The sequence below is a fragment of the Pituophis catenifer genome, unplaced genomic scaffold (assembly GCF_029215685.1).
Source record: "Pituophis catenifer annectens isolate HBS135680 unplaced genomic scaffold, rPitCat1.0.hap2 SCAF_1, whole genome shotgun sequence".
NCBI lineage: Eukaryota > Metazoa > Chordata > Lepidosauria > Squamata > Colubridae > Pituophis > Pituophis catenifer.
Genome location: NW_027256881.1, coordinates 254287329 through 254302730, shown reverse-complemented (window position 1 = coordinate 254302730; position 15402 = coordinate 254287329). Strand labels below are relative to the sequence as shown.

At 36.4% G+C, this 15402-nt stretch overlaps 1 protein-coding gene across 1 annotated transcript; it reads left to right on the top strand.

The window, feature by feature from the left end:
• The first annotated feature begins 344 nt into the window (after positions 1-344).
• LYVE1 (lymphatic vessel endothelial hyaluronan receptor 1) lies at positions 345-13508 on the top strand. Its single transcript, XM_070957480.1, has 6 exons — positions 345-542; positions 1888-2056; positions 3531-3670; positions 9289-9555; positions 12156-12234; positions 13024-13508. Exons 1-6 carry the CDS (start codon positions 458-460, stop codon positions 13199-13201), a joined length of 918 nt encoding a protein of 305 aa, XP_070813581.1. The 5' UTR covers positions 345-457; the 3' UTR covers positions 13202-13508.
• The last annotated feature ends 1894 nt before the right edge of the window (positions 13509-15402 follow it).

Below are 15402 nucleotides of genomic sequence, written 5' to 3'. Positions count from 1 at the left end.
AAACAGGAACTATTACAGGATGACCACCTGAGGTACACTGGGAAATCTTCCCACTGTTTATAAGAACAAGACTATTACACTATGTTATCTCTCTTCCTCAGATGTATATTTTCTGAGTCAGCACTCATTGTATTTTCCAAACTGCTCATGACAGGTTGGGAAAGGGGTGGGGGGAACTGTCATGTGTTTCCAGATAGTGACCTTAGTCAGTGAACGGCTTTTGAGCAGAACAACAAGTTCAGCTGCGCTTGTAAAATAGTCAGTGGCTATTTAGCATCCTTGACACTCAAAGTGGTAAAAAAGGAAATAAAGAAGGAGAAGAAGCTGTTTAAGCAACTCATGAGAAAAGAACATATTGGAAGTATTCAAAGGGCGAAATAGCATCACACTGCATTTCCAACATTGGAGGAAGAGCAGCAATCTGCCTGAAGCTCTCAGCTCTTTGGTGTTACCAGCAATGGCATTCCATGGTAGAACTGTCTCTTTTTTCTTCTCAATCTGGGTGGCAAACTTCATGGCACAAGGCACAATTCTTCTGAAAGGTATGTTACCATAAACTGCTAGTTTTTCAACATATTCTGTCTTGCACCAAGGAAAGGTATCTTTTACACAAAATTGCAATATTATAAGGTAGGGAAAGGAACACAGTTCTTTCCAAGAGCAACAGGGTTGTTTGTTTGTTTGTTTGTTTGTTTGTTTGTTTGTTTGTTTGTTTGTTGATTGATTGATTGATTGATTGATTGATTGATTGATTGATTGATTGCAAGAAACATTAAAGAACCTTACGGCACCTTAAAGTCTAAGGAAAGTTTAATGACCAAAGTTCTAGCAAAGTTGTAGCAAATGATCCTGAATCTGTTAAGATGATGAAGATCACTAGCCATTTTTGTTTCTCAAATTGGAAAATCGTAGTTAGGAAGAAGATGCTGTGCAAACTAGCAAAGTGTAGTTGCAATGTGCAGGATGAATTTTATTTAATTCATTTATTTTTGCTCATTCAAATGCCCTTTGCTGGTTGGTACAGTTGGTACAGTGTCTCCTTTCTAACAAAAATATGTCAGTTTAAGATAAGGATGGAATTTTCATGGACTAGAGCTAATTTTGTCATGTGGTTGAAGGACTGTGGTAAATTAGGAGGCGTGGAGGAGAGAAGAGGCATGAATAGGGGGTGTCAAGCGAAAACATTATGAAACAACTTTCTGTTCTGAGCACTTCCCGAATGAAAAATAATAACATTTCATATTACAAAAACAAGTACCTTGGATATTTAGAATGTGTGTGCTCCAAAGTGATATAGCATAGTTCCATCATATAGTGAGATGAGAAATATATCTTTCATCAATCTTTGGTAGTCTGAAGGGCGTCTTCAAAGCTTTTACCAGATTATTTTGTAAATCCCATAAAGGGGCATTGTCAGGGATTTCTCAAGGTTGAATACATAGTTTGGCCCACACCAAGCTGTTTTTGCTCAATCCCACTACTCAGATCTCATAGAGTATGGTAGTTTTGGTAGAGAGATAGGTACCACACCAAGTTCTCTAGGAAATTAATCTGATGTTTGAAAACAGCTCTTCCCTGTCCTTACCTGACGTTCAAAACCCACCTTCTCCAACTGGTTGTCAACTGGATGCATTGGGCCACAATCCCTCCACCAATTGAATGCATAATGCTGTTCTAAGCATTATACCGATTGGATCCTATAAGTAGAGACTTACATCTAAAGTATCCATGCAGGACCACCATCTGTAATACTTGAGGATCTCTGTCACTCACTTGAATATTAATGAATCAGGACTGAGTAAAGGTACATATTTTGTAATGCAAATAAATATACAAATATTAAATATCCATTAGTGATCGTTTTGATATATTTCTGCTTATTTGCAGATATTCACATGTCAAACTGCAGAATTGCGGGTGTAACACTTGTTGCGAATAAGAATAAAATTGATTTTAATTTTGCTGAAGCAGAACCAGTTTGCAGGCAGCTGGGATTAACGCTAGCACACAAATCCAAGATTGAAGCTGCTTGGAAGCATGGCTTTGAAACTTGCAGGTACAGAAAATCTTTCCAACATTTACTTTTAAACGTTTTATGCTAACGTACGTACAGATTACCCTTTTTAATGCCATTTTTAAAATAAAATATCATTATTATTACTTTTTTTATTATTATTATTTTTAAAAATTTGATTTATATGCCACCCTTCTCCGAAGACTCAGGGCGGCTTACAATGTGTTAAACAATAGCCTTCATACTTTTGTATATTTTATACAAAGTCAGTTTATTGCCCCCACAATCTGGGTCCTCAATTTACCTACCTTAGAAAGGATGGAAGGCTGAGTCAACCTTGAGCCTGGTGAGATTTGAACTTGCAATAATTGCAGGCAGCTGGTCTTAATAACAGGGTGCTTTAGTCTGTTGCACTACTCAGAAATAAATCAAGATTAGAAGCATGCAGACAACTAAAAATTAAATAGCCCCCCTTATTCTTAAAGCAGAAAAAGTTGATTATTTATTCCCAAATTAAATTTATTTCCTTTTTTTCTCCACAGGTTCATATACATAGATTTAAAACCATTATGTATATTATTTGTGTATAAATATGAATGTGACTTCAGATAAGCACTTGAAGTTCACTTAAATGTATACCTAATAATGTGCAACTTTTGCCTCCTTGGAACTTGAAACAGAAACTGTCTATGCCAGGGCTGTCAAACTCCTGGCCCGACGGCCAGATGCGGCACGCACTGGCCACGCCCGGTTTAGCGAAGGGGAAAAAAGTCCTGATACATCACGTGACACCGCTGTGATGACATGAGTTTGACACCCCTGGTCTATGTCTATCACAAACTTCTTGAAATTTTCCTCAGTTTTCCAAAGGATGAATAATCCTGTATCACTGAAGGTTGCTTTTCACCACACCTAACCTGAACATTTTTTAAAAAATTTACTTTTTCCACAAATGATTCAAGCTGTGGATTACACTTGGCATTTGAATAAAGTGACCAATGCAAAGTCCTTCAATTGAAAATGAATTGTCAAGACAAAAACAAACTTCTACTGATTTTAATTTTAATTAAAATAAAATTAATAGCACTCATTATTATTTACCATATATTTCATAGCTTTCCCCTTTTGAAAAATGAAAACCTATAACTTTTGGAGAGACTATGAAGACCACAGCCAAAGGTTTATGGGAGGAAACCTCTGACTGTGGACTCCAAATTTTAACCCTGAAAAGAATAATTTCCTTCTGAGTAAATAAGAGTAGGCTGAGAAAGTAACCTCAAATATGATATTGTTAGCTTCAAGACTGAACAAGGAAGGTGGAATCATAAAACCAAAGAATAATATTGGGGAAGAATACTAGCTAGGGAATTCTGGGAATTGAAGTCCACAAATCTTTAAGCTTCCAAGGCTGAGAAACACTGTTTTATACAATACTGTATATATAAACTTTGAAATATGACACTTCATTGTTGCTAATGTCATATATCTAACAGGAAAAAAATGCTTTTCACTCTAGTTATGGCTGGGTAGCAGAAGGCTATGCTGTAATTTCTCGGATAACTCCAAATGAAAAATGTGGGCAGAATAAAACTGGGATTCCCATCTGGAGAATGCCCATGGACAGGAAAGTTCGTGTTTATTGTTACAATTCTTCAGGTAAGTGGGATGAGATATGGATTATAATAATATTTAGTATCAGAATCCCTCCTAAAAGAGTTAAGATAATAATAATTGTAAAGCTTTCCATATTGCTAGAGGATTGTGGCCAATTTATGGCATTCCAATGTACACAACTTCAGTGTACAATAACTTCCTGGGAAGCCTGAGGAACTCAGAAACTGCCAGATAAACTATTAGCAAATCAGCTAGGCCACTGAGGACAAGTTTAGCTGTTTTTTTTCCCCTTAGTCAAAGTTTGTAGCATGGAAGAGCATTATGAAATTTAAATTGCTTTACATGTGATCAAAATACTGTATACTGTTTTCCAATTTAAAAAGTTATACAGGTACTCCTCAACTTACAACCACAATTGAGCCCAAAATTTATGTTGCTAAGTGAGAAATTTGTTAAATGAGTTTTGTCCTATTTTACAACTTTTCTTGCCACAGTTGTTAAGTGAATCACTGCAGTTGTTAAATTAGTAATATAGTTGTTAAGTGAATTTGGCTTCCCCATTGACTTTGCTTGCCAGAAGGTCACAAAAAGTGATCACATGACCCCAGGACACGGCAACCGTCATAAGTATGAGTCAGTTGCCAAGCATCCAAATTTTGATCATGTGACCATGAGGATGCCGCAACAGTCATAAGTGTGAAAAATGGTCACAAGTCACTTTTTTCAGTGCTGTTATAACGGTCACTAAGTGAACTGTTGTAACTTGAGGACTACCTGTATTGTATTAAGGTTAGGGATGGGTCACCATTAATATTTGCAAGAAATTCTTCTGAAGTTGACTTCTGCTGGGAAGATGACCTGTTTATGGGAGTGTTCCTTCACCTACTTTGTTCCCAACTGACGGGTTGCACTTTCTGGGGGATCTGCATTTGGCCACACCACTCAGAGATACAAAATCTGTAAAGATACATAGCATCTCTATCACAGGGCTTGTTAATCATTAATTTTACTACAGCAGTAGTTTTAATTTATTTTTTTTAAAAAAATATTCATTGCTTTGAGTAGAAGGGTGGCTTTTAAATCAGGGAAATAATGAAATTCCGTGAAAGAGCATTAAAAAAAAAGAAAACTGCAAAAACGATTTGCCCTTTAAAATAATCAAAATGGACCAGAATAAAGAATACCATAATCTCAACGTGGTGGCTCAGTGACTAAGACACTGAGCTTGTTGATCAAAAGATTGGCAGTTCAGCGGTTCGAATCCCTAGTGCCGCGTAACGGGGTGAGCTCCTGTTATTTGTCCCAGCTTCTGCCAACCTAGCAGTTCGAAAGCACGCAAAAAATGCAAGGAGAAAAATAGGGACCACCTTTGGTGGGAAGGTAACAGCGTTCCATGCGCCTTTGGCGTTTAGTCATGCCAGCCACATGACCACCGAGACGTCTTCGGACAGCGCTGGCTCTTCGGCTTTGAAACGGAGATGAGCACCGCCCCCTAGAGTCGGGAACAACTAGCACATATGTGCGAGGGGAACTTTTACCTTTACCTTAATCTCATTTATACTTGCAAGGAACCTGGAGTTCCTATATTGTCATCTGAAATTCTCTCCATAACTTATCTCAATGGCATCAATTGATTGAGAAGTACATCTCCAAATTATGGGGGCCTTCAGTACCTCTCTGGAGATAAAATTTGGTCACTAGGTGGTAATGTACTTTCTGAGACCTCAGGAAGCATAAAAAAAAACAAACCTCAAAGCTATTTCTGTTTAACTCCAAATAAAGAGAAAAACCATAAAGAGTTTTCCTGGATGGCACTTGCTTGAAACATGAAAGATATGCCACTAGAAAATGGGAAGGTAGGCCATAATTTCATTCATAGGACATATGCCTAGCCTTGCTGAACACAGTTCTCCTAAGAACTCTTTTAGGTAAAAACGTATAGAAAATGATTTGACATTGGAGTACTGAATGTTTTGGTCTGTCTATTTTAAAAGGGCAACCTAGACATGATCCTAATACTAATTTTTAAACTATAAGCTGTCTTTTAAAGAGACATAATATCCAGTTTTGGTCACCATACTATAAAAAAAGATGTTGAGACTCTAGAAAGAGTGCAAAGAGCAACAAGGATGATGAGGGGACTGGAGGCTAAAACATATGAAGAATTGTTGCAGGAACTGTGCATGCCTAGTCTAGTGAAGAGAAGGACCAGGGGAAACATGATAGCAGTGTTCCAATATTTGAGGGGTTGTCACAGAGAGGAAGGGGTCAACCTATTTTCCAAAGTACCTGAAAGCCAGACAAGGAATAATGGATGGAAACTGATCAAGGAGAGATTCAACCTAGAAATAAGGAGAAATTTTTTGACAGTGAGAACAATCAACCAATGGAACAGCTTGCCTTCAGAAGTTGTGGGTGCTTCATCACTGGAAGCTTTCAAGAAGAGACTGGACAGCCATCTATCAGAAATAGTATAGGCCAGGGTCTCCTGCTTAAGCAGGGATTGGATAGATGACCTGTAAGGTCTCTTCCAACTCTGTTATTCTATTCTATTTTAAGGAGTCTGATTTAATAACAAACAAACAGCTATGGTTTTTGTCATGGCTGTTCATGGTAACAAGCATGTTTATAATAAAATGCAGAACCCAATGATCCTTTTGGCTTTTTCACAGAGACTCATAGCAATATCACAATACAGCTGTCATTTACATCCTATTCAGTTCATTAAAACGTGTCATCACATTTCCTGTCAGGGACTGACATCAAGAACATTGCAAGGGCCATTTCCCTCCCTCACTGCAAATATTAAGATAGCATAGTCATTCTGGTATTGTAATAGTTTTCAAGCAATATAAAAGATTAAAGTTTGATCTTTAAAATAGGGATTGTTTAATCTGTCTAATTCGTTTTGGGGTGTCACTAGTCAATCAATAATCACCAGTCTCTAATTATTTAATCTCAGTAGTCCTTTATACATAGTATATTGTGATATATACCTTACAGCAAGATCATTTAAATCGAGATTTTTCTACCAATGCTATCTGTAACTTTTGGAATCCCTATTTTTTCTGGCCAGAGGATCAAACTAAATGCACTGTTAATTGTGCCGATGCCATTAATGTGCATGATTCTGTTCTCCTGTACATACATTTGTCATCAAGAACAGAAGGTAGAACCTGGGAAGTATGAGAGACCTTCTCTTATTTCCATAGAAAATCACTCTGGTCTCCAACCTCACAACTGAATTTTCCTACTAGTCTGATTAATCGCATATTTTAAGAAAGGAAACATAACCAGACAAAGCCATTTAGCTTTCTATGGTCTTGAGAAAGCATGCTTAGTTTTTATTTACCTTTTTGGGGAAGGAGACAGAGTCAATAGTTTATTGTGTTATTTTGACAACCACAGAGAGAATAAAAAAATAATCAATATAGTGGCTGCACCACGTGATTAAAACCCCTCTTTCTTTTATTGTGCACTGGTGAGGTGGGGGCTTTGAACATATAATTGTGGCCATTATCTTTATTTTATTTTTTTGGATTTGTTGCTGATGCTTCTATTTTTTCTGATAGCCCCCTCAATTTTCTAATCTTGTCAACACTTACCACTTTTGTATTGGAAAAGCAACAAAGTGAAACACTGGTGTGTGCATGTGTGTGTGTGTGTATGTGTGTGTGTGTGTCTGTGTTTGTGTGTCAGCAGTGGGTTGCTACCGGTTCACCCCGGATCGGGCGAACCAGTAGCGGCGGCAACGGGAGGCTCCGCCCACCCACCCAGATGCTTCTGCACATGCGCAGCACGCACGCGCCCACGAGTGAACCATTAGTGACAGGTTTTGAAACCCGCCCCTGTTGTCTGTGTGTGTGTGTGAGAGAGATTTTGAGATTTTGAGATTTTATATATATAGATTTAAAACACAATCTTATAGTGGCCAGGATGTCATCCATGGCACAGTAGCATTCCTCCCTCATAGCATTCCTCCCTTTCAATTACAGCGTGATGTGTGATTGTCTTTCCAATATCAAAATTGCTCAACAATAAAAATTGCAAATGTAAATGAATAATAAAATATCATAGTTGGAAGGGACCTTGGAGGTCTTATAGTCCAACCCCCTGCTCAAGCAGGAAACTCTATATCATTTCAGACAAATGGTTGTCCAGTCTCTTTTTAAAAATCTCCAGTGTTGGAACACCCACAATTTCTGGAGGCAAGTCTTTCCACTGATTAATTGTTCTAACTGTCAGGAAATTTCTCCTTAGTTCTAGGTTGCTTCTCTCACTGATTAGTTTCCATCCATTGCTTTTTGTCCTGACTTTAGGTGCTTTGGAGAATATGGTTGACCCCCTCTTCTTTAGAACACTGCTTAGATATTGGAACACTGCTACTATGTCACCCCTTCTTTTCATTAAATTAGATATACCCAATTCCTGCAACATGTTTTAGCCTCCAGTCCCCTAATCATCTCTACACTCTGCTCTCATTTTTTTTATATATCGTGGCAGCCAAAACTGAATGCAATATTTCAAGCGTGTTCTTACCAGGGCATTATAAAGTGATATTAATACTTCACATGATCTTGATTCTATCCCTCTGTTAATGCAGCCTAGGACTGCATTGGCTTTTTTGGCAGCTCCAGCATACTGCTAGCTCATATTCTACTAGGGCTCCAAGAATACCCTCGCAGTTACTACTATTGAGCCTATTCTATACCCCTGCATTCCTTTTTTCTTGCCTAAATGTAGAACCTTAACTTTTCTCACCATTGAGTGTCATTTTGCTAGAAAGGGCCTAGTATTCAAGTCTATCAAGGTCCTTCTGTAGTTTGAGCCTACCTTCTGGAGTGTTGGCTATTCTTGCCAGTTTGGTGTCATCTGCAAATTTGATGAGTTCCCTTTCTATCCCCTCATCTAAATCATTGAAAGAAAAAAAATGATGACTTCTGGGCCTAAATGTGAGAAAGGTTGAGCATAAGGTTTGTTTAGAAAATGTCACTGGGCTGAATTCAACCAACATCTGGATATCTACCATATCCAGATGCAGAAATTAAATGAAATTACTTTATACTGATCTAAATGAATCCTGTCCTATTTAGAAACAATCAGTGGAACAGGGAGGAAGAATTATGACAGCAGCTTCTTCCAGAACTTAATCTTATTGGGATAAGCCTAACAAAGAGTTAAGTCTGACAGATACTTCAACATCAGATCTCTCTGAGCAAATCTAATAGGATTGCTCTATTACTCTACAGTAATACCCAACCCTGACTGCTCTTTAGAAGGCCAGATCCTGAAGATGAAACTCAAATACTTTGGCCACCTAATGAGAAGGAAGGACTCACTGGAGAAGAGCCTAATGCTGGGAAAGATTGAGGGAAAAAGAAGAAAGGGACAGAGAATGAAGTGGCTGGATGGAGTCACTGAAGCAGTAGGTGTGAGCTTAAATGGACTCCAGAGGATGGTAGAGGACAGGAAGGCCTGGAGGAACGTTGTGCAGGGGGTCATGATGGGTCGGACATGACTTTGCAACTAACAACAAAGTACCTTTTAGCTATGTAGAATAACACTTAGTAAGATGTCCCCTGCATTTTGTTATTTTTTAGAAATGTGCATCAAATAGCATCAACAAATCTCACTGCACTGTTTTCTTGTCCTCTTTTCAGATACATGGATTAATTCATGCATCCCAGAAGAAAGCACAGTTTCATTACCAGACAGTTCCACTGAGATGAATTCCACTTTAACAGTCTCGTTTCCAGATACCTCTGCAGGGGTTGACACAACTCAGTTACAACAAACCCAAAAGCCCCCGAAGTATCGCATCATATGTGTAACAGAAACGTTGCAACCTGAACCTATTCCTGAAAAGGAAAATCGGCTTTTCACTGATAAACGAACTGCCTTTAAAAATGAGGGTGTTCCATTTGGAGGTAATAGCCATACGAGGTGTTTTGAGTCTCATGGTTTTAGGTTAGAGAGAGGACAAAGGAACATCTCAGGTTTAAAACTTTTGCTGGCTTAGAAGGGAATTTAAAAAGTGTGCTCTTAAGGTGGTAAGATGAATCAAACCACAATAACCAGAAATGTAGTCTTTTCCTTTTGACATGTTTCAACCCACCAATTCTACAATCCAAATAAGGCAATGGAGAGCTGCTCTAACATAGTGAGTGGCTGGAGAGTTGCTACTCCAAATCTTAAATCTGGATGCACTAAGTTGCTACTTTCCCTCAGGCTTCGACATTTCTCTTCCAGCTATCTGACTTACAAGATAGATATTTGACAAGAATCATAAGTAGATAATGTACATGAAGAGCTTTAAATATACCAAAGTAGTACAAGGAAGTATTATTAGTTGGATTTTTTTCCTCTCAACTAGAAAACTCTATATAATTCAATTAGGGTCTACATAACAAAAGGTCTGAAATCTAAGAATATTTTTTTTTGTTTTCCCCAAGATTTGGGCCATGTTATTATTGCCACTTCTATCCCTCCTACTACTTACTATTAATATTAAACTGGCAGCTGTTATATGTTAAATGAATCCTTAGTCAGCCTCCTGTACCGGTTTCATTTCTAAGAATGCTCTGAATACATTCAGAAAATGGAAATGAGTGACTAACAAACAGTGAGTCTGTACACCTGAAAAACCTCAAAAGTATCTTGGAAAGTGCTCTGGCATAATAAAGGGCATGGGGAGGATGCCTTTCAGCCAGCATGTTGACTCCTGGCAACTATCTGGACAAATCCCTACAGTTTTCTTAGCAAGAATTCAGAAGTAGTTTGCCATAGCCTGTTTCCTACGGCTGAGAGAGAGTGACTGGCCTAAGGTCACTCAGTTGGTTTTCAAGCCTCAGGTGGGACTAGAACTCACAGACCTCTGGCTTCTAGCCTGGTGCCTGCACCACTATACCAAATTATTATTTTATTATTTATTATTTTATTTAATTTATATATCGCCCTTCTCCCGAAGGACTCAGGGCGGTGAACAGCCATAATAAAACAGTGTACAAAATAGAATTTAAAAGCAGATTAAAATAATTAAATCATAGGCCGAATTTAAAACTCTCATTTAAAACCCCATTAAAACCAAATTAAAACCAAAATTGGCTCTCTAACAAACGACACTGATCATTTTTGATATGGGTATGGATTTGTTAGCTGTAGGTTGGTTTTTTGTGTCACGCATGTTGAAAAGAATACCTTTGGACACTGAAACTCAAACAATCTATTCCACTACCTTAGGTTTTTCAGCAGGTTACACTGATATTAGCCTCACCACTTTGTCTTCAGGAAAGGGATGTTTTGTTATTAGTTTTTTTTTTTTTCACAGTAAGCAATTCTAGCTAAAGCAGGGGGAACCTTCTAAGCCATAAAAATATTTGTCTTTTTTTCACCCAAGACTTTGGACAAAATTATTGGTTTCAAAGGTTTTTGGTTTTTTTTCAAAGTAATAGCAACATTATTAGTAGCTGCCTCTTTAATTTCTAGTATTAAAAAAATCTAAAATTAAAAATTCTTCAATTTCACTTGGTGAAAATAAGCACAAACAGCAGGAATGTTCCAACTAGTAACTGTATTGTGCAGTCAAGACAATAGTTAGCTAAGAACAAATTACTGAACGGAGATGTGCATCCATGCCATGAGGGAGGAGGGGTTGGCGAGCACATTCACAACTAAATTGTGGCAATGTTGTCCAATGCAACATTAAAACCAAATTTGGTCTGTGTTTAATTGTTGATAAATAAACAAGGCTACAAAACTAATCTTGAAACCAGAACAGTTAGATTTAATCCCAGTTCAGCTCCAGTAATAAATTATGCTTAATAAGATAACAGAATTGGAAGGGACCTGGATGAAGTATTCCAAGTATGGTCTTACCAAGGCATTATAGAGTGGTATTAACACTTCATGTGATATTGATTCTTGAGTCTTTGGGTACTCCACTGTATACTTCCCTCCATGTTTACTTGCTAGTTTCTTCTTGTTTGTGGGCTTGTACGTAGAGTGAAGCAGAAATATATTGAAAGAAAAACCCAGCTACTCAAGGCTTAAAATTCTGCAAAGGAATCCTATTGCAGCATCCAACCAATTCTGGAGAAATGGTGTAAATTCTTCTGCCATTGGAGTCACATCTATGAACAATGGAGGGGGGAAAAAGGCATTTTGAATTTTCTTCCAGAAAATATTAATGCTGCAACCAGAAATTGATAGCCTTGGTAGTACAGTGGTCTAAGGCACCCTGTTATTAAGTTGGTTATTAAGACCAGATGCCTGCAATTACTGCAGGTTCGAATCTCACCAAGGCTCAAGGTTGACTCAGCCTTCCATCCTTTCTAAGGTAGGTAAATTGAGGACCCAGTTGTGGGGGCAATAAGCTGACTTTGTATAAATATACAAAAGAATGAAGGCTATTGCTTAGTGCATTGTAAGCTGCCCTGAGTCTCCGGAGAAGGGCGGCATATAAATCAAATTAAAAAAAAATAATTGTTGAGACTCCAAGATTTCAAAGTTACATCTTTCTTCTTTCCAGCTATACCAATCGTGCTTCTGGTGTTTGCCCTCTTCTTCTGTGCAGCTGCATTGGTTTTAGCTGTCTGCTATATCAAAAAGTAAGTAAAACGTGCTGCTTTGCACATACATGCATTTCTACCAGCAACATATATGTAGATGCTAATGCTATCTTTTCATATGTAATAGGACTTGGGCATTCTTCTCACTGTATAGAGAATATTTTTAAGTCACCAATTAGACCAATAATTTTAATCATTAAATATATTTGTTCATGCCTTCTTATGCAGCATAAATATACTGTAAGTAAGGCATACTCATATATGAATGTATAATGTATGTTCAGATAGAAAAATATGCAATTTGGCAACAGTGTAGTGGCAGTGAGTAAATATTTTTTCTACCATCTCTTAATAAAAAAAAATCAAAGTGGTTTATGATAAAACCTTATTTCTATCATGGCAGATGACAAGGCTTTCTGTATTATCCACATAATTTTTTTATATATATACATACATATATATATATATATTTATATACATACACACACACACACACACACATACACACACACACACATACATATATACATATATATATATACACATGTTCACACACGTGTGTGTGTGTGTTATATGTAAAATCAAGAGTCCACCCAACTATAATTGATATAGATATATAGGTAGATATACGCTGATGTTTTATTTAAACTAAATTTGTGTTACAGTGATTGCATGAGCTTTGTAGATGCCATATGCTAAATAAATAAATAAATTACTGACACAGCATTTCAAGCAAGTGCAGCTCAAGATACAATAATGGCTTTCATTTCTAGAATTTCTGTAGGGAGATTAATTGTTAATCAACTTTGTTTTTCAATTTGACGAAAGATACAAGAAAACATCTCTATTTTCAAGCAAGGAGAAGAAAGATGAAATAGAAACCAAGAACATCAAAGAACTAAATGCAAAAAACCAAACTCCAGAGCAGGGCCTAAAGAATGGAAAAAAGGAAGAAGTGGAAGTCAAGTCTGAACCACCAGTAAAATGTTTGGAAGCAGAAGTTTAAGACAGAGCATCTCAATGAACAGATGCTGCAAGAACAAATGGCAGAAACTAACAGTTTATACATCGATAATTGTATATATTGCCGAAGTCAGTATCAGGCATGTCATGCAAACATTTCTTACCTCATATATCTTAGCTTATACATTGTCAATATAGGAATAACACCTATACAGCTAATATTTTCAGTTTTGTTACAAGCCTTTTTAGGGAGGAAGCGATGATATTTTTCCAAAACATGAATTCAGACATGCAACTCAAACAAACAAATAAAAATGGATATATATATATTTTGTTATACAAAGGATTTCATGGAGAAACTTGAATATGTGAACTAGATATAACAGAGAAACTGTTACTGTATTTTTCAAATGATGGTAACTTTAAAATATGTCTTTACTGAGAGGTTATCACAGAAGTTCAAAAACATAAAGTGATGGAAAAGAACAAAGGGAAATGTCTGATTCACATGCAGATGAATCCAGAACGAATTGTTACATAGCCATAAAAATTTTATGTTTCTTATTCCAGTCTCTGTGTCTCTTCCTACCTTCTTTCCAGAAATCTAACAAATCACAAACTATCAATTTTAAATATGGGAAAAAGATAAAAAAATGATAGCAACAAAATCTATTAATTATATTTCTTTTTTCCATGCATGCCATAGTCATGTTTATTTCAAAAATATACAGCCCAATCATATGCATGTTTACTTAGAAATATGTTCCATTCTGTTTCCTAAACTTACCATCTAGTATGTTCAAAACTGCTATATAAAATATCTCTGTAAATTGATTGTTGTGGCTGTTACCATAATATACATGCGAATACATTTATCAGGATTTCATTGAAATAAACAAAAATTGCATAATTATTTAATACTGTAAATTGATACAAAAAATTACATATATACTCATCTTTTTCAACAGCTGAATTTGTTCATAATTACTTTCTAATGATGGACAGATTCATCTGAAAAACTATAGAAATAAATTTGATATTATATGGAGAACTTCTAGAAATACATGAAAACCACATTCATGCTTTTAACTACGTGCCTTGACAAATCATTTCATTTTCTACTTATATTACAAGTATATTTATTTCAAATACAGTAAGTACAGTGGAGTTCAATAGGACTTACTCTCTAAATTAGTGTTTTAAGATTTTAGGTTTAAAAAGCCTAAATGTTACTGCTTTAGGTACACCATTTTTATTGAATTGGATTTGGATATTTGTAAAAAACATAAGATGAATTTTTTGGCTATGCTTACCCAAGAAATCCATAGGTACATGGCCTGTAAGGGATATATTACAGGGACTGTGCTGCTAACATTCCTTTTTATGTAGCCCTACCAAAAAGTTGTTTATTTCTTTTACATTATTTATTAATGTAAAATCTAAAGTGGGTAGCCAGAGTAATCAGATTTGTCTGAAAGAAAAAACGCTTAATGAAATCAATCTGCTTTAATATATTTGCTCAGAAATAATCATAGGAAGAAAATATCTGGAGCAATTAAAGAAATATTACAGATGGTCCTTGACTTATAATAGTTCATTTAATGACCATTCAAAGTTACAACAGCACTGAAAAAAGTAACTTATGACTGTTTTTGACACTTATGCACCAAGACAAATTCCTTGTGTGTCCAATCACACTTGGCCGATAAAAATTCTATTATGACCATTGCAGCAGCCCCATGGTCACATGATCAAAATTCATATCCTTGGCAACTGGTTCATATTTATGACAGTTGCAATATCCTGTGGTCATGTGATCACCTTTTTTGACCTTCTGACAAGTAAAGTCAATGGAGAAGCCAGATTCATTTAACAACTTTGTTACTAATTTAACAACTGTGGTGATTTACTTAATAACTGTAACAAGAAAGAATGTAAAATAGGGCAAAACTCACTTAACAAATGTCTTAAGAACAGAAATTTTGGACTCAATTGTGGTCATATGTGGAGGACTACCTGTATTGGTTCAGGTACATAATTCTTCATGCCATGTTAAAATAATTAGCTTAAATAATCAATGATAAGATTCAACTTTTTGTGCCAGGAAAGGAACAGTTCCACACACATTTGTGGGCCAAGTGGAAATGAATTAAAAGCTTTCTATGAGAAAAGGCCAGAAAATAATTTTTGTTATTCTTCATGCTGTTTCAGTTCTGTCAATAGAACCTATGTCTTGAGTCGGAT

Bases quoted from the DNA above. Each gene is read 5' to 3' on its own strand.
- LYVE1 (XM_070957480.1), top strand. From the start codon at position 458: ATGGCATTCCATGGTAGAACTGTCTCTTTTTTCTTCTCAATCTGGGTG. The intron at 543-1,887 runs GTATGTTACCAT...GCTTATTTGCAG, and splicing joins AGGCACAATTCTTCTGAAAG to ATATTCACATGTCAAACTGC. The intron at 2,057-3,530 runs GTACAGAAAATC...TTTTCACTCTAG, and splicing joins CATGGCTTTGAAACTTGCAG to TTATGGCTGGGTAGCAGAAG.